This window comes from Coregonus lavaretus (genome assembly GCF_964263955.1).
Source record: "Coregonus lavaretus genome assembly, chromosome: 21".
NCBI lineage: Eukaryota > Metazoa > Chordata > Actinopteri > Salmoniformes > Salmonidae > Coregonus > Coregonus lavaretus.
In genome coordinates, this window is record NC_140008.1 from 29,648,708 (window position 1) to 29,663,242 (window position 14,535).

The 14,535-nt window shown below is 41.5% G+C and overlaps 1 protein-coding gene and 1 long non-coding RNA gene across 2 annotated transcripts in view; one reads left to right on the plus strand and one right to left on the minus strand.

Moving 5' to 3' along the window:
- The window catches only part of LOC311149135 (capping protein, Arp2/3 and myosin-I linker protein 3-like), a gene marked incomplete at its 3' end in the record, with an annotated part of 39,330 nt that extends 34,214 nt beyond the window's left edge, over positions 1–5,116 (minus strand). The window contains 3 exon segments of the mRNA XM_084186227.1: positions 19–69; positions 2,681–2,775; positions 5,034–5,116. Coding sequence (XP_084042353.1) covers positions 19–69; positions 2,681–2,775; positions 5,034–5,091 — 204 coding nt within the window. The 5' untranslated portion in view covers positions 5,092–5,116.
- Positions 5,117–9,937: 4,821 nt separating this feature from the next.
- Positions 9,938–13,631, plus strand: LOC311148817. The gene is made up of 3 exons (XR_014614953.1): positions 9,938–11,243; positions 11,360–11,401; positions 11,612–13,631. It is a non-coding gene; the product is annotated as an uncharacterized lncRNA (long non-coding RNA).
- The last annotated feature ends 904 nt before the right edge of the window (positions 13,632–14,535 follow it).

Consider the following 14,535-nt stretch of genomic DNA (forward strand, 5'->3'; position numbering starts at 1 on the left):
AGAGATCATGATGGCTACCTTTGTTGGAACCTTGGCTGTCAGGAAATAGAGTCTCCATGTTGTGAGGACCTGAGTCAGATGGAGAAACATGAACAAATTACATCCATACTGAGCAAAAGTTCACCGCACATTCAAGACTCACTACGGGCACCCAATTCTCTCATGGGTTGCCATGGTAATGGAGAGAGTGAAATGAGGAGTACTCTCTGTATTCACCTATTGATCTGGGCAGGAATCTTTTCTGCCACAGCATCATGCTTTGATGGGCTATGCTGTATACTGGGGATGATTGCATTCTCAGGATGTGCATTAACATGGTTTATAGATATGATTACAACAATAATAATTCCATAGGGAAGTGATTTAAAAGCACCCACATACACCCGTCTGCACGCACGCACACACACACACACACACACACACACACACACACACACACACACACACACACACATACACGCACATGTGTACTGTATGCATACGCACACACATGCAACCACCTTGAGCTACAAACACAATCTCTATATACCTTATTATCATGCTCCTGTCTCCATCTTTTAGAGGAGAGTGAAGAACCTTTTGTAAATATTGCTACAGCACAGTTTATACGTTTTTACCAGATATACAAACAGCAAGTATTTTTCAGTTACTCTCCTTCCCTCTCTCTGACTCTCGTCCTCTGCTCTTTTTCTGCTCCTTCGCTCCTGATCATTTGCTCCTTCCTCTCTTCTGCCTTTCTCTCTCTGGCTATCTTTCTCTGCCTCTCTATCTCTCTCATTCGTTCTCTCTCTAGAAACACTAGCTAGTACAGTATGCCCTCTTAATGAAATGCAGTAATTGAATTGTGGCTCTCCCTCTCTGTTGCATTTCGGGAGAGAGGTGCTTGGTTCTACCCATCAGAGCCAAACACTTGCCGGCAGCCACAGCACCCACACAACAACAACAAAAAACCGCAACGAGAGTATCTGAAGTTACAGAGAGAGAGAGAAGAGAGAGCAAGAGAGACTCCTGCATTCCACCACTTCAAAGACTGTGTCTGAAGGAGTTGATTAAAATGTGTGGATTGTATCACATTAACGTGATGAGTTGGGAGGGGGGGTATACTGGGTAGGGGGTGGCAGTGGAGACAGTGTGTGAGTACTGTACCATATGAGTATATAGAAGTAAATCATGCTGATGGTGCAGGAGAGAAGGGGAGACAGTCCTCCCGGGAGAGAAGTCCTTATCAAAGTCTTCCAGATCAAAGAGACACACCGCACACATCAAATAATTCTGTGTCTGTTTTATGTGTCTGTTTTTGGAGCAGAGACGCCTGTCTTTTCTTATTGGATTGATAAGGGGGTAAGGCAACTGTTATACATGAACAAGGTACTTCCAGTACCTGGTTAAATAATTCACAAGCAAGGAAACCAAAGCGTAATATACTGTACATTGACCATGACATGGCCTCAAGCAAACCTGACGGGAGAGGAAGAAGAACAATGATAGAAGAACCTACCAGCCTGAACTTGAACCTGCCTTAAAACATTAACCCTAGCCCAGGCTTTATCAGCAAGCCCGACTCTTAACCCAAACCCTTCCCCAAGCTTTACCTTGACCCCTTAAATCCTAGCCCTCTCCTCAGCCTTATCCTAAGCCCCACAGAGACTAGAATTCCAGATAGATACCCTACTCTAGTTCAGAGTAAAAAAGGAATCATTTAGCAGAAAGAGATTGGACAGCAAGGATTTAATGGATAACATAGTCCTGTCAGATAGACATAGCCCTGAATATCAAAGGGTGCACATTGCAAAACTCTTCCAACTCGCCCTATAATGAATCATTAAGCAGTCATCGAGGGAACGACTCCCTGCCAAGACCTAGTCTGCCCAGCTGGGGGTGTGAGCCCATTGCCTCATCAGCTGGTAGTTTTTCGGGAGCACAAAAACATGAAAACATTTCAATGCAGTTTTATGTGGAATTGTTAGTACAGTCTCAGTTAAATGGTCGGTCTATTTCTTATACTTTTGCCTATTTGCTGTACTTACATAGGTTGGGATCTATACACTTAAGAGCTCACTGGCCCAGATTTAGTCATATAAGCTGGCAGGGCTGCAGCTCCTCTATTGAAGATTTCACATCTTTGCCCCATATTCTCTGATGAAAGCACCCCAGTATCAAAGGCAGAGATCCGCCCGCACCTGGCACTGCCTCCACCACCAGGGTCTCACAGAGACAGAGCCTTAAACAGATCCCTCCCCAAGCTGATGCTCTTACAGACCTCTCTGTCCTACATTGTCCCACTCCAATGCCCACACAGGCACAGCCGGTATGGGGAAGCAGCAGCATATCAACTCAATATATTCATGGCATGTGGCCAGTCTGGCCATAGCTTGTGCTCAGTCTGTAACTGACCATAGTGATTAATTGCACTTCAATACTGCCTATGTTGCATCATGTCTCTCCTAAACCAACCATCAGGTTTCCATCCAATGTCTTATGGAGCATCCCTCCCCTGCATCAGACTTGTATTGACGTAGTGAGGGACGGAGTAGTACTGTGTGTGGATGGCCTGGAGGACTCCTCTATATCAATAGATCAACAATGATCTGTGGGAATACCACCCACTCCACAGCCAGCACATCAATATAGCAAATGTTGTTTTCACCAATGGAAGTTATTCAGATGAAACAGTACTCACCAGTATCCGGTCCTCTGACTTGCCATTTTTGGTGTCAAGCTTAATGCCGCGTATAAACTTGATAGAGGACTTGTCAACAATCTTCCTGATACTCTCTGTAAATAGAAAAACATCCCAGGTCAGATACGCACTAATACACACAACACACAAAGCAAACATTTCACACACACAATCACACATATCAACCAAGTACACAGTACATCAGAACTGTGAGAGAGATAAGCTTGACCTTTGAGTGCACAGCCCTTTCGCCATACAACTGAAGACAGACCAACCGTGTCATTTAAAACGTACATATTGGCATTTCATAAACAGAGGAAGATAATCAGAGGATAAAACCCTTGAGTCTCCAAAACTGTTGGATCTTTCACTAAAACGTAAATAACAGTATTGTTTACCAAGGTAGGCGCACAGAAATTGCCCAATAAAACAAGGATATGTGAGCGAGGACAGAATGAAGCCATAAAATAGAGAGCATATTTTTAGAATATGGAAACCAGAGCTTGAATACAGTACTTGAGGCTGGTGAGAGTGGATCAAGACAAAACACTGCCTGTTTTTTTCTCTCCTGTTTTTCTGTTTCTGTTTGTTGTTGTATGTGTTCCATTATTATCTGTTAATTGTATTTTATTATGAATTACAAGGGCTTTTGTCTTTTCATTATTGCTCATCTAATAATGCAAATAAACCAACAAACATCTTGTTATTATTAATTGTGTGTTTCATAGGCAAAAACCTGCAATCGCATTCATTCTGTTATTAATGAGATTCAAAATACATTGCCAGACAATTTTTTCTTCCCACACAAACAACCTTATGTGCACAATATGACTACTACCAACAACCACATGGCTCCTCTCTGCTCAAGTGAGTCTCAGTCACCAAGGCATTCTTGTCACATAGAATCCCAGTCAGAGGTGTGACTCCACCCCCCCCCCCCCCCCCCCCCCCCCACCTGCCAGACACCTGCAGATAACCTGGCTGGGCCTGAGGACATCCCCTCACAGACAGACAGGCACACTGACATAGAGAGTCACCATCAGAGAGACAGGGGCGAGGCTAAAGAGGAGGACAGGAGGAGAGGGTGAGATGGTGAAAGGTATTAGATTATGGATAACCAACCATCCAAAGCACTGAATGTGCTGTACTTCACCTGTGACTAATGCATGGTCAAATAAGAGAATGCTGCTGAGTCTGATTGTTCTGACAGGACCGTTAGAGTAATGTTCTGATGGTGATGAAGATGATCACCATGATGACTGTTTAAACAGAGATGGTATTTTGGCTCTGGCCACCTGGAGTCTGATGCTATATAGCTGTATATCTGAGGCAGAGGGAAGTGGCTGGCAGGTAGGTGAGTGGATTTAAAGGCAGGGATTCCACTGGATTAATTATCACAGTGTGATTAATAGAACCATTAGGAATAATTATCTCAGCAGAGACTCCCTGCAAATGTGAGCATGTGTGTGTGGTGTTGGTTAGAGGGTGAGAGAATACGTGTGTGTAGGTAGGTAGGTAGGTAGGTAGGTAGGCCTAAGTGTGTGTGTGTGAGCATGTGTGTGATGTAGGTGTGAGTGTGTGTGAGCATGTGTGTGTGGCCTGATGGTGTGAGTTTGTGAGAGGTAAGCTTGTGTCAACTCACTGGCAGCCTCATCATGTGAGAATTCTCAGAAAGAGAAGTGTAGGATACAGTGTCCATGTCTGGCTCGTTCAATAAAGGAAAGTGAAGAATACATGCAAATTGTTGGCAAGAAAATGCATACTGCTCCCACTTGCTATCTTAAATTCTCAATCAATCAATCACTCACTCACTCACTCACTCACTCACACACACACTCTCTCTATCTCTGCTCTCTGTCTGTCACACACACACACACACTGCAGACAAAGAAAGACCATGCTCACTGCCAACACACTGAGAGGGTAACAATTCCTATTCTTACAACCTGGCATGCATTTCTGAATGCAGATCACATCATGAGCGATTAAACCCACGCGTGATGCACACGATGATTTTCAAAACGCTCCTTTTCCTATGTCCTAGGCCTGGGGATTTTACATGATCAGCCTGCTGTGCTTTTATGGTAAATCCTGTGCAAGCAGGATGTCTTTGCTTTACAGAATTTTCTAGCTTTAAATGATCGAATAATGCAGTGCACGTTTAGCCTAGATGATGACAAATAAAAAATGACACACAAAGCTTGGTGGCACTAGCATATATGAAAGAGTTGTTGCTTATAAACCTCCAATGCGCCTGTTCAGTCGCAGACTGGGAAAGCCAGAATCCGTGCACGTTACAGATGATGATGATCGAGATAATGGGAATAGGAATAATGTTGATATTTCTCCCTACCTGTAATATCCCTGCTCACACTGACGAAACAAGAGGCAGTTATGTCTTTAGATGCCATGTCTCTTCTTCCTCTATCACCTCCCCCTTTTCTTTCGCGATAATGGACCGAACGGATCGCTTCTCTCCGAAGCATCCCACCATCTGACTGCTGCTAAACCCGCTCTCTGAGAATAGTATAATGTGCCAACGTGAGAGAGCGCGGGCGGTGGAAGGGAGGAGAGAAGTTGGAAAGAGATTATTGAAAGAATAGGAGATACAGTGGGCTAGACAATTTGGTGGTATCAGAAATTATTGGAACTGTGAAACTAATACTGATCATAGATGATGAGGAGGATAATGATGCTATTAATAGAAATAGTGGTACACGTTTCAGTACAATTATGTTATGGATGGAAAACTGTAGTGGTTATAGATGGCTTCCAAATCAGAAATTGCTGTATGTTATTGGGACACTATTTGCATGCCACTTAGATACAAATGGATTTTCGTAGCAGGTTAGGAGAGCATTTTTGCTAAAACCTAACCCTTTCCTAACCTAACCTCAGTCTACTAACCTGCTACATTAATTATCCTAACCTGCTGCGAAAAAGTCACTTCGGTATCGAAGTGGCGTGAAAATAGTGTTTCCCGTATGTTATTCCAACACCTCCGGGACGGCAGGACCACACCATAGACATTAAGGGACCATACACACACACACACACACACACACCAAAATGGTGAAAAGAGTGTTTCCCGTATGTTATTCCAACACCTCCGGAACGGCATGACCACCCATAGACATTAAGGGACCATACACACACACACACACACACACACACCAAAATGGTGAAAATAGTGTTTCCCGTATGTTATTCCAACACCTCCGGGACGGCAGGACCACACCATAGACATTAAGGGACCATACACACACACACACACACACACCAAAATGGTGGACGCAGCATAGGGTCAGCGGCAGTGGAGCGGCTGAGTGTCTTGCACAACGGTAGTGGATGTTAGTAATGACCTTTAGCTATTTTAGTCCTGGCCCCAGAACATGGATAAAAAATCCACAAAAATCGATCTGACATTACTCATTGAAACTTTTAAAGACACACTTCGACATCTAATATTAAACACATGCTAACACAATGTAATATGTTTGCATGTATGTTTGTATGTTTGTTTATCTCGTGATCTCGACAAAACAACTTTTGTTATGTAATAATCATGAGAAAATTGTCTTTTGATGTCAACAAAACAACTCAAAACAACTTGTGATCATGAGATAAATAAGTCGTGATCTCAACATAAAGTAGGAATAATTGTTTTATTCATATGTCCTCTCTGGACTTCCTTAGTGGAGTGTGCAAAACATCTCACTACATTTCTGTTTTCAGCCAGACTCAGTGAGTCAATTGGACTGGCCTACAGTCTGTGTACAGGGCAGCTATAGGCACACAGTATGATATTGATCCTGTTGGCAATTACTGGCCTTGTAGGTATAGCTAACAATCTTTAGATCCATCAATATATGCTACAAATTGACACAACAAGATAGAGAGATCACCAGACAGAGAGAGACAGAGGGAGAAGGAGAGATTTGTCAGGTTTTTCATTGTGTGCCACAGTAATGCCACTCCAGATAGATATCATTCATTTCCTCTCCATCACTGTCATACTGGGTGAGCTCCTCAACATTTTTATTCCCTCATTGACTGATTATAATTACAATTAGTTCATATAAATCTCAATGATCAAATATAGTAATATAATGTGCATGGTGCTATAACCCAGTCTGAATTTGAAATTAGGGCCTAATTGCAGTAACTCATCGTTTTATTTTATACTTTTAAATCATTTGTAATGATTTGAAATATCATTTTGTTTGATAATGTAATAATTTTGATTGATAACTGTTTAAATATGTTTATTGCAGCCTATTTGGTTGACACTGGGGTTCTGAAAATGTGTCTTTATGTAATGTGAGAAGAACAGAGTAAGATGTTGCTCTTAAGAGAGTATGTTTAGATTGGTGTATTTGAGTGCAGTGTTCTATCTAGACTATCTGCCCACTAAAGCCCCAGTGCATCTATATACAGTTGAAGTCGGAAGTTTACATACACTTAGGTTGGAGTCATTAAAACTAGTTTTTCAACAACTCCACAAATTTCTTGTTAACAAACTATAGTTTTGGCAAGTCGGTTTGGACATCTACTTTGTGCATGACACAAGCAATTTTTCCAACAATTGTTTACGGACAGATTATTTCACTTATAATTCACTGTATCACAATTCCAGTGGGTCAGAAGTTAACATACACTAAGTTGAGTGTGCATTTAAACAGCTTGGAAAATTCCAGAAAATGATGTCATGGCTTTAGAAGCTTCTGATAGGCTATTTGACATAATTTGAGTTAATTGGAGGTGTACCTGTGGATGTATTTCAAGAACTACCTTCAAACTCAGTGCCTCTTTGCTTGACATCATGGGAAAATCAAAAGAAACCTCAGAAAAGAATTGTAGATCTGCACAAGTCTGGTTCATCCTTGGGAGCAATTTCCAAATGCCTGAAGGTACCACGTTCATCTGTACAAACAATAGTAAGCAAGTATAAACACCATGGGACCACGCAGCCATCATACCGCTCAGGAAGGAGACGCGTTCTGTCTCCTAGAGATGAACGTACTTTGGTGCGAAAAGTGTAAATAAATCCCAGAACAACAGCAAAGGACCTTGTGAAGATGCTGGAGGAAACAGGTACAAAAGTATCAATATCCACAGTAAAACGAGTCCTATTTCGACATAACCCGAAAGGCTGCTCAGCAAGGAAGAAGCCACTGCTCTAAATCCACCATAGAAAAGCCAGACTACGGTTTGCAACTGCACATGGGGACAAAGATTGTACTTTTTGGAGAAATGTCCTCTGGTCTGATTAAACAAAAATAGAACTGTTTGGCCATAATGACCATTGTTATGTTGGGAGGAAAAAGGGGGTTGCTTGCAAGCCGAAGAACACCATCCCAACCTTGAAGCACGGGGGTGGCAGCATCATGCTGTGGGGGTGCTTTGCTGCAGGAGGGACTGGTGTACTTCACAAAATAGATGGCATCATGAGGAAGGAAAATTATGTGGATATATTGAAGCAACATCTCAAAACATCAGTCAGGAAGTTAAAGCTTGGTCGCAAATGGGTCTTCCAAATGGACAATGACCCCAAGCATACTTCCAAAGTTGTGGCAAAATGGCTTAAGGACCACAAAGTCAAGGTATTGGAGTGGCCATCAAAAAGCCCTGACCTCTTTCCTATAGAACATTTGTGGGCAGAACTGTCAGGAGGAATGGGCCAAAATTCACCCAACTTATTGTGGGAAGCTTGTGGAAGGCTACCCAAAACGTTTGACCCAAGTTAAACAATTTAAAGGCAATGCTACCAAATACTAATTGAGTGTATGTAAACTTCTGACCCACTGGGAATGTGATGAAATAAATAAAAGCTGAAATAAATAATTCTCTCTACTATTATTCTGACATTTCACATTCTTAAAATAAAGTGGTGATCCTAAATGACCTAAGACCGGGAATTTTTACTAGGATTAAATGTCAGGAATTGTGAAAAGCTGAGTTTAAATGTATTTGGCTAAGGTGTATGTAAACTTCCGACTTCAACTGTAAATAGATATGCTAGCCTATTAGCCATGTTATGACTGACTTGTGATCATTGCCCTTGTTAGTTTGATTGTATTGACATTCCCAGTCTTAGTTGCAGTACATTTGTCTGTTTTTGTCCAGAATATTGAGTCATTGAAACAGTGCATCCCAAATGGTGGCAGCAAACAATGTACCAGGCCAGCTGTGATTTACAACCTGTTTGCAATATTTTGGACTACCAAGAAATGTATTGGTGAATTATATTAGTAATGCATTGAACTGCATCCATTTATTCAGCCAACACTGCCCCTAATTAAAAAATAAAAATAACAATACAAAAAAATGCCTTAGTGTACGTCCTGGATCATTGAGTCAAATAAAACTCTTATTAAGTTGGTTTTTAAGCATAAACTTGGAAGTTGATATTTTTTACTGATATTATGATTGTCTGTTTGTTTCATATCTGCAAAGTAGATACTTCAGGTCAGTGGTTACTTTGTGTGCTAAACGTGAAATGTTTTTTGCATTGGGAAGTAATAGTTGTACATTTCGATTGGGAAATGCTTAATGGTTGTGGTTTTGTATTCTTATGATTAGGACCTACTGGCTTATTATGTCAGAGTGAATGGACTGCTTGTCCTTTAATATCATGCTGTGTGTGACTGCTGTCTTTCCATCGACCCTATGCAATGGTTTAGTGGTGCCTGGAGAGGTGGGTATACTCACATTTGCACAAAAAAATCAGAAACGGCCTGCCCAGCAAAGGAAAGGCATCCTGTGTGAAAATTCCTGTTTCCTATGGTTTTTTATGCGTTTTCCTATAGATATTTCAGATTTTCACTCTCAAAATCACTTTTTTTATTTATTTTACAAAAATATGATGGTCTAAGTCCACAACAATGCTTAAACCACATCAATCTGATTGGGTGGGCCTGTCAGGGCCTGTCAGGGTCTGACTCCCCAGTGGGTGGGTCAGTGTCCTCCCAGGCCCATCCATGTCTACGCCCCTGATGCAAACAGTGCATGATGACAATTGCATATCACAAATAGCCTACTAACCAACACGTCGGACTAAACTTTTTCAATACCTGGTTTGCATGCCCGTGTTTGCCTTAGTTAGCATTTACTGGTAGATATCATAAATTGAAACGTCTTTCTTACCCTACCGGCTACCGATGTCATTCTTCTGTGAGCTGCTCCATTCTAAAACCTGTTGAGAGCTGCACACTCTTGCTGCCTGCAGATTATATTCCGCTGAAACAAGCCTATGTGTGGGGCTCACGTGTGAATATATTTCACGTGCTTTGTGATTGTGTAGGCTACTTTGTGCATGATTTCTCTATTGTACCACATAATTGATAAGTCGTATACCTCCACTACACCACTTTGATATGCATCAATAGGGATTAAGAAGTAAGTATATGCAATGCCCACTGAAAATAAAAGTGGGTATACGGTTTATACCTGCGTATACCGTTCACTACCCCACTTGCCCTTGGTGTTTTACATAATGTGCACTCTCATTTCACATTAAATGTTTTGTCATTTAGCAGACTCTCTTATCCAGAGCGATTTACAGTAATGAGTGCATTTTCATACTCTCCTACATGATTGCGCTGGTCTTACGGTTGCTGTCCTTTCAGAATCACGAACCTGTCACACACTGAAGGCCTATAGGTTCGCCACTGCGCAAACATGTCTATAATATATACAAAGACTGTTAGGATATTTATGTTTCAAGAAATGAGTGTATATATTTGACCTGGCGAAGCGCTTTTATGCGCTTACTGTATGGAAGCTCATAATTATGAGTTTTTACTCTGCTGGTCTCGGGAAGTACAAATGTATCCGACACCGAGACAAGACCGAGACACTCAATATGTGGTATCGAGACCGGCCTCGAGGAGTACTACATCACTGCCTCACAGTGTTCTACAGGAGCATCACAGCCTGGTACCGCAACTCCACAGTCGCGGACCGCAAGGCGCTACAGAGTGGGTGCACACTGCCTGCCCTCCAGGACACCTACACCACCAGGTGTCGCAGGATGGCCAAGAAGATAATCAGGGACCCGAGCCATGGCCTGTTCTCCCAGTTTCCATCACTCAGATGCAGGCAGTATAGGAGCATCATGGCAAAAACTGAAAGACTGGCCAATAGCTTCTACCCCCAGACCATCAGGCTGCTGAAAAGCCACCTTGTCTTCCTACCCACCCCTCCCCCCTGCTGTTCCTCCCACCGTCTATTGTTCATGTTCCTGTAGAAATTGAGATCATGCATAAACTACCAAATTATATGCACTAGATGTAGTGATCCAGCATCTTGTCTTGTTCTCTCTGTGTCTCACAGATGGGTCCATTTACATTCTGGGCCTTGTTCACCCTGTCACAGAGGGAGAGCAGGTGATTCTGCTCTGCCACTACTGGTTCCGCAAACCTAACCGGACCACTTTCTACAAAGATGGAGTAGAGGTTGTTTCTCTGAACGTCACAGAGATGACTATAGATAATGTGATCAGTGCAGATGAGGGTTTCTACAAGTGTGCTGACCCCGACAAAAAAGTGGAGAGCCCAGAGAAGTAAGAGCTTATGGTTGTGCGCGTGACTACAGTCCAAATATTTTACTGCCTCTCAATACTGCTTGAAATACAGATTAACTTCATTTTACATTGAATAGATTTTTTGTGCCTTTTAGGAAATTCTACCTCAGAAGACAGAAAGACATGGTCCACTGAAGGTAGAGAGTGACTACACATATCACACTTCAACACGTACACACACACACACACACACACACACACACACATGCGCATACACACACCACACGCTTACATTTGCAGGGAGTCTGTTTTATCTCATTCAGGTACCTGGAGATGGGTGGTGCTGTCCTCATTTTCAATATGGTGATCATCCACAACTCACAATGTATTTGTGTTTTGTTTTCCAGATTTATTTGCAGTTGGTGGAGATACAAAAATACAATTCAAAGGCATTAATACAATGCAGAAGGACATGAGGAAGAGGGGGGAAGAGCTACAGAAGAAGATCAGCAAATAAATTGATACATTTGATATGGAGATTTTAAAAAATCCACTATTTGAACAAAGGAGCATGGAGCAGGGCCTGCCATAGCCTTTTGGGGGCCCTAAGCAAGACTTGGTTGGGGGGCCCCCACCTCACAGGCAAAACATTTTAGTGAACCCCCCTCTTGATGGCAGTGAGACATTCTTTTACGTTTTAAAGTCTATTTCATGCAATTCTGTACATTGTTCTATGGGGTGTAGAGAAAATGTTGCAGTTTTAAAGCAAGTTTTCTGCAATTTTACACATTTTGCCAGGGGGCAGAGCGCATTTATCAATTTTATAACTAATTTCATGCAATTCTACTAATTTTGCCATGGGGCGGAGAGAATGTTTTGCGGTTTTAAAGCTAATTTCCTGAAATTCTACACATTTTGCCATGACGTAAGTCATGTTAATATGATATCTGAGTGAGATTGACTAACAAAATCAATGGGGGCCCCCTAGAGGTCAGGGCCCCTTGACACGTGCCTTTGGTGCCTAGTCGGTAATTCGACCATGATTATTACAAGTTTAGATATCTGGCTAGACTAATTTACTAATCAAAAATTTTCTGACATAGGCTAATTCAGTGACTGTCAGTAAGGAAAACTGCTGATGCACAACCAAATTTCGAAACTGCATCTTGCGTATTCTACTATTCTAACTCTCAACAAGGAGCTTATAAGTGACCGCTTATGTCTTGGGCCGGCCTTGCATGGAGGTCATAGACATAGAGTGAGTAAAATTCGAAACATTCCATTATCAATTTACAGGGGTCGAACTGTTTCAACTCTTATTATGACCACAGTTACATGTCATTACTTTTAATTATTGGTACAGATCACTTCATTGAGAAACCTAAACTATAATTCATAATAATTAGGTGGGTGCTTACATTTGTCCTCTTACATTTGTCCTTCAGAAAGTATTCACACCCCTTGACTTTTTCCACATTTTGTTCTGTTACAGCCTGAATTTAAAATAGATTACATTGATATGTTGTGTCACTGGCCTACACACAATACCCCATAATGTTAAATTGGAATTATGTTTTTAGAAATGTTTACAAGTTAATTAAAAATGAAAAGCTGAAATGTCTTGAGTCAATAACTATTCAACCAATTTGTTATGGCAAGCCTAAATAAGTTCAGGAGTAAAAATGTACTTAACAAGTCACATAATAAGTTGTATGGACTCACTCTGTGTGCAATAATAATGATTAACATGATTTTTGAATAACTACCTCATCTCTGTAACCCACACATACAATTGTATGTAAGGTCCCTCAGTCGAGCAGTGAATTTCAAACACTGATTCAATCACAAAGACCAGGGGGGTTTCCAATACCTCACAAAGAAGGGCACCTATTGGTAGATGGGTAAAAATATAAGGAGACATTGAATATCCCTTTGAGCATGGTGAAGTTATTAATTACACTTTGGATTGTGTATCAATACACCCAGTCACTACAAAGATACAGGAGTCCTTCCTAACTCAGTTGCCGGAGAGGAAGGAAACCGCTCAGGTGACTTTAAAACAGTTACAGAGTTTAACAACCAACTTGACAGAGCTTGAAGAATTTAAAAAAAGAATAATGTGCAAATATTGTACAATCCAGGTGTGCAAAGCTCTTAGAGACGTACACAGAAAGACTCACAGCTGTAATCGCTGCCAAATGTGATTCTAACATGTATTGACTCAGGGGTGTGAATACTTATGTAAATTAGATATTTCTTTATTTCATTTTCAATACATTTGCTAAATTGTCTAAAAACATGTTTTCACTTTGTCATTATGGGGTACTGTGTGTAGAGGGGTGATATTTTTTCAAATATTTAATCAATTTTGAATTCAGGCTGTAACACAACAAAATGTGGAATAAGTCAATGGGTATGAATACTTTCTGAAGGCACTGGACAAGTGTGTATTATGTGTGAATTGGAAATGTGTTTTTTGCATATCCCACTCCCCCTGAGACACCCTTGGAGAATGGGGTCATGGCCAGGGATCAGCCATTATTTATGGCAACCCTGGAGCAATTAGCGTTAAGTGCCTTGCTCAAGGGCACAGACAGATTTTTCACCTAGTTGGCTCGGGGATTCGAACCAGTAACCGAAAGTTTGCTGGCCCAACGCTCTTAACCGCTAGGCTTCTGCCTCCCTCACACTGTACTATACCAACCCCCTCATGAGTGCATGCCTCTTCCCTTTTGCCCTCAAGGCACCATCCCACCACTGTTCATCAATGTAGCAATAATTGCTAACGGCGACCATGTAACACCCCTTGTGGGTCTCAAACTGGGGTCTCACAGCCCATAGGCAGACCTGCTAGCCACTGCTCCAAAAATGATTAATTATTTTTGGGGTGATTGTAACAGATCTACCTTGGCAAGGTTCGTTACACAAGTATCTCAATAAATGAGTTTGGTATCAGTTAGACTACCAATTAATAGCTTAATGGGTTGTTGACAATGACATTTTTGCATCACTTATATAGGCTAGCAAAAGTTGTATTGTGGCATTTTTCATGTTCACATATGTTGTAGATTATGCCTCGATCACACCGACAGTGTTATTGCGCAAAATGGTACGCAGCATCATCTGGATATGTGTGCAACAACAATTCAACATTCACCTTCTGCTACCATTTCTGTCAAACCGTCTACGCATAAAGTTTGATGCATATGTTCGATAAATCCAATGTACGCACCACACAGAACGCACTGAAACTGCCTCTGCAACGCAATGCTGCAAGGCAAACGCAGCGTTCCATTGGAAATTAATGTACTTCTGGTGTACCACAATGCAA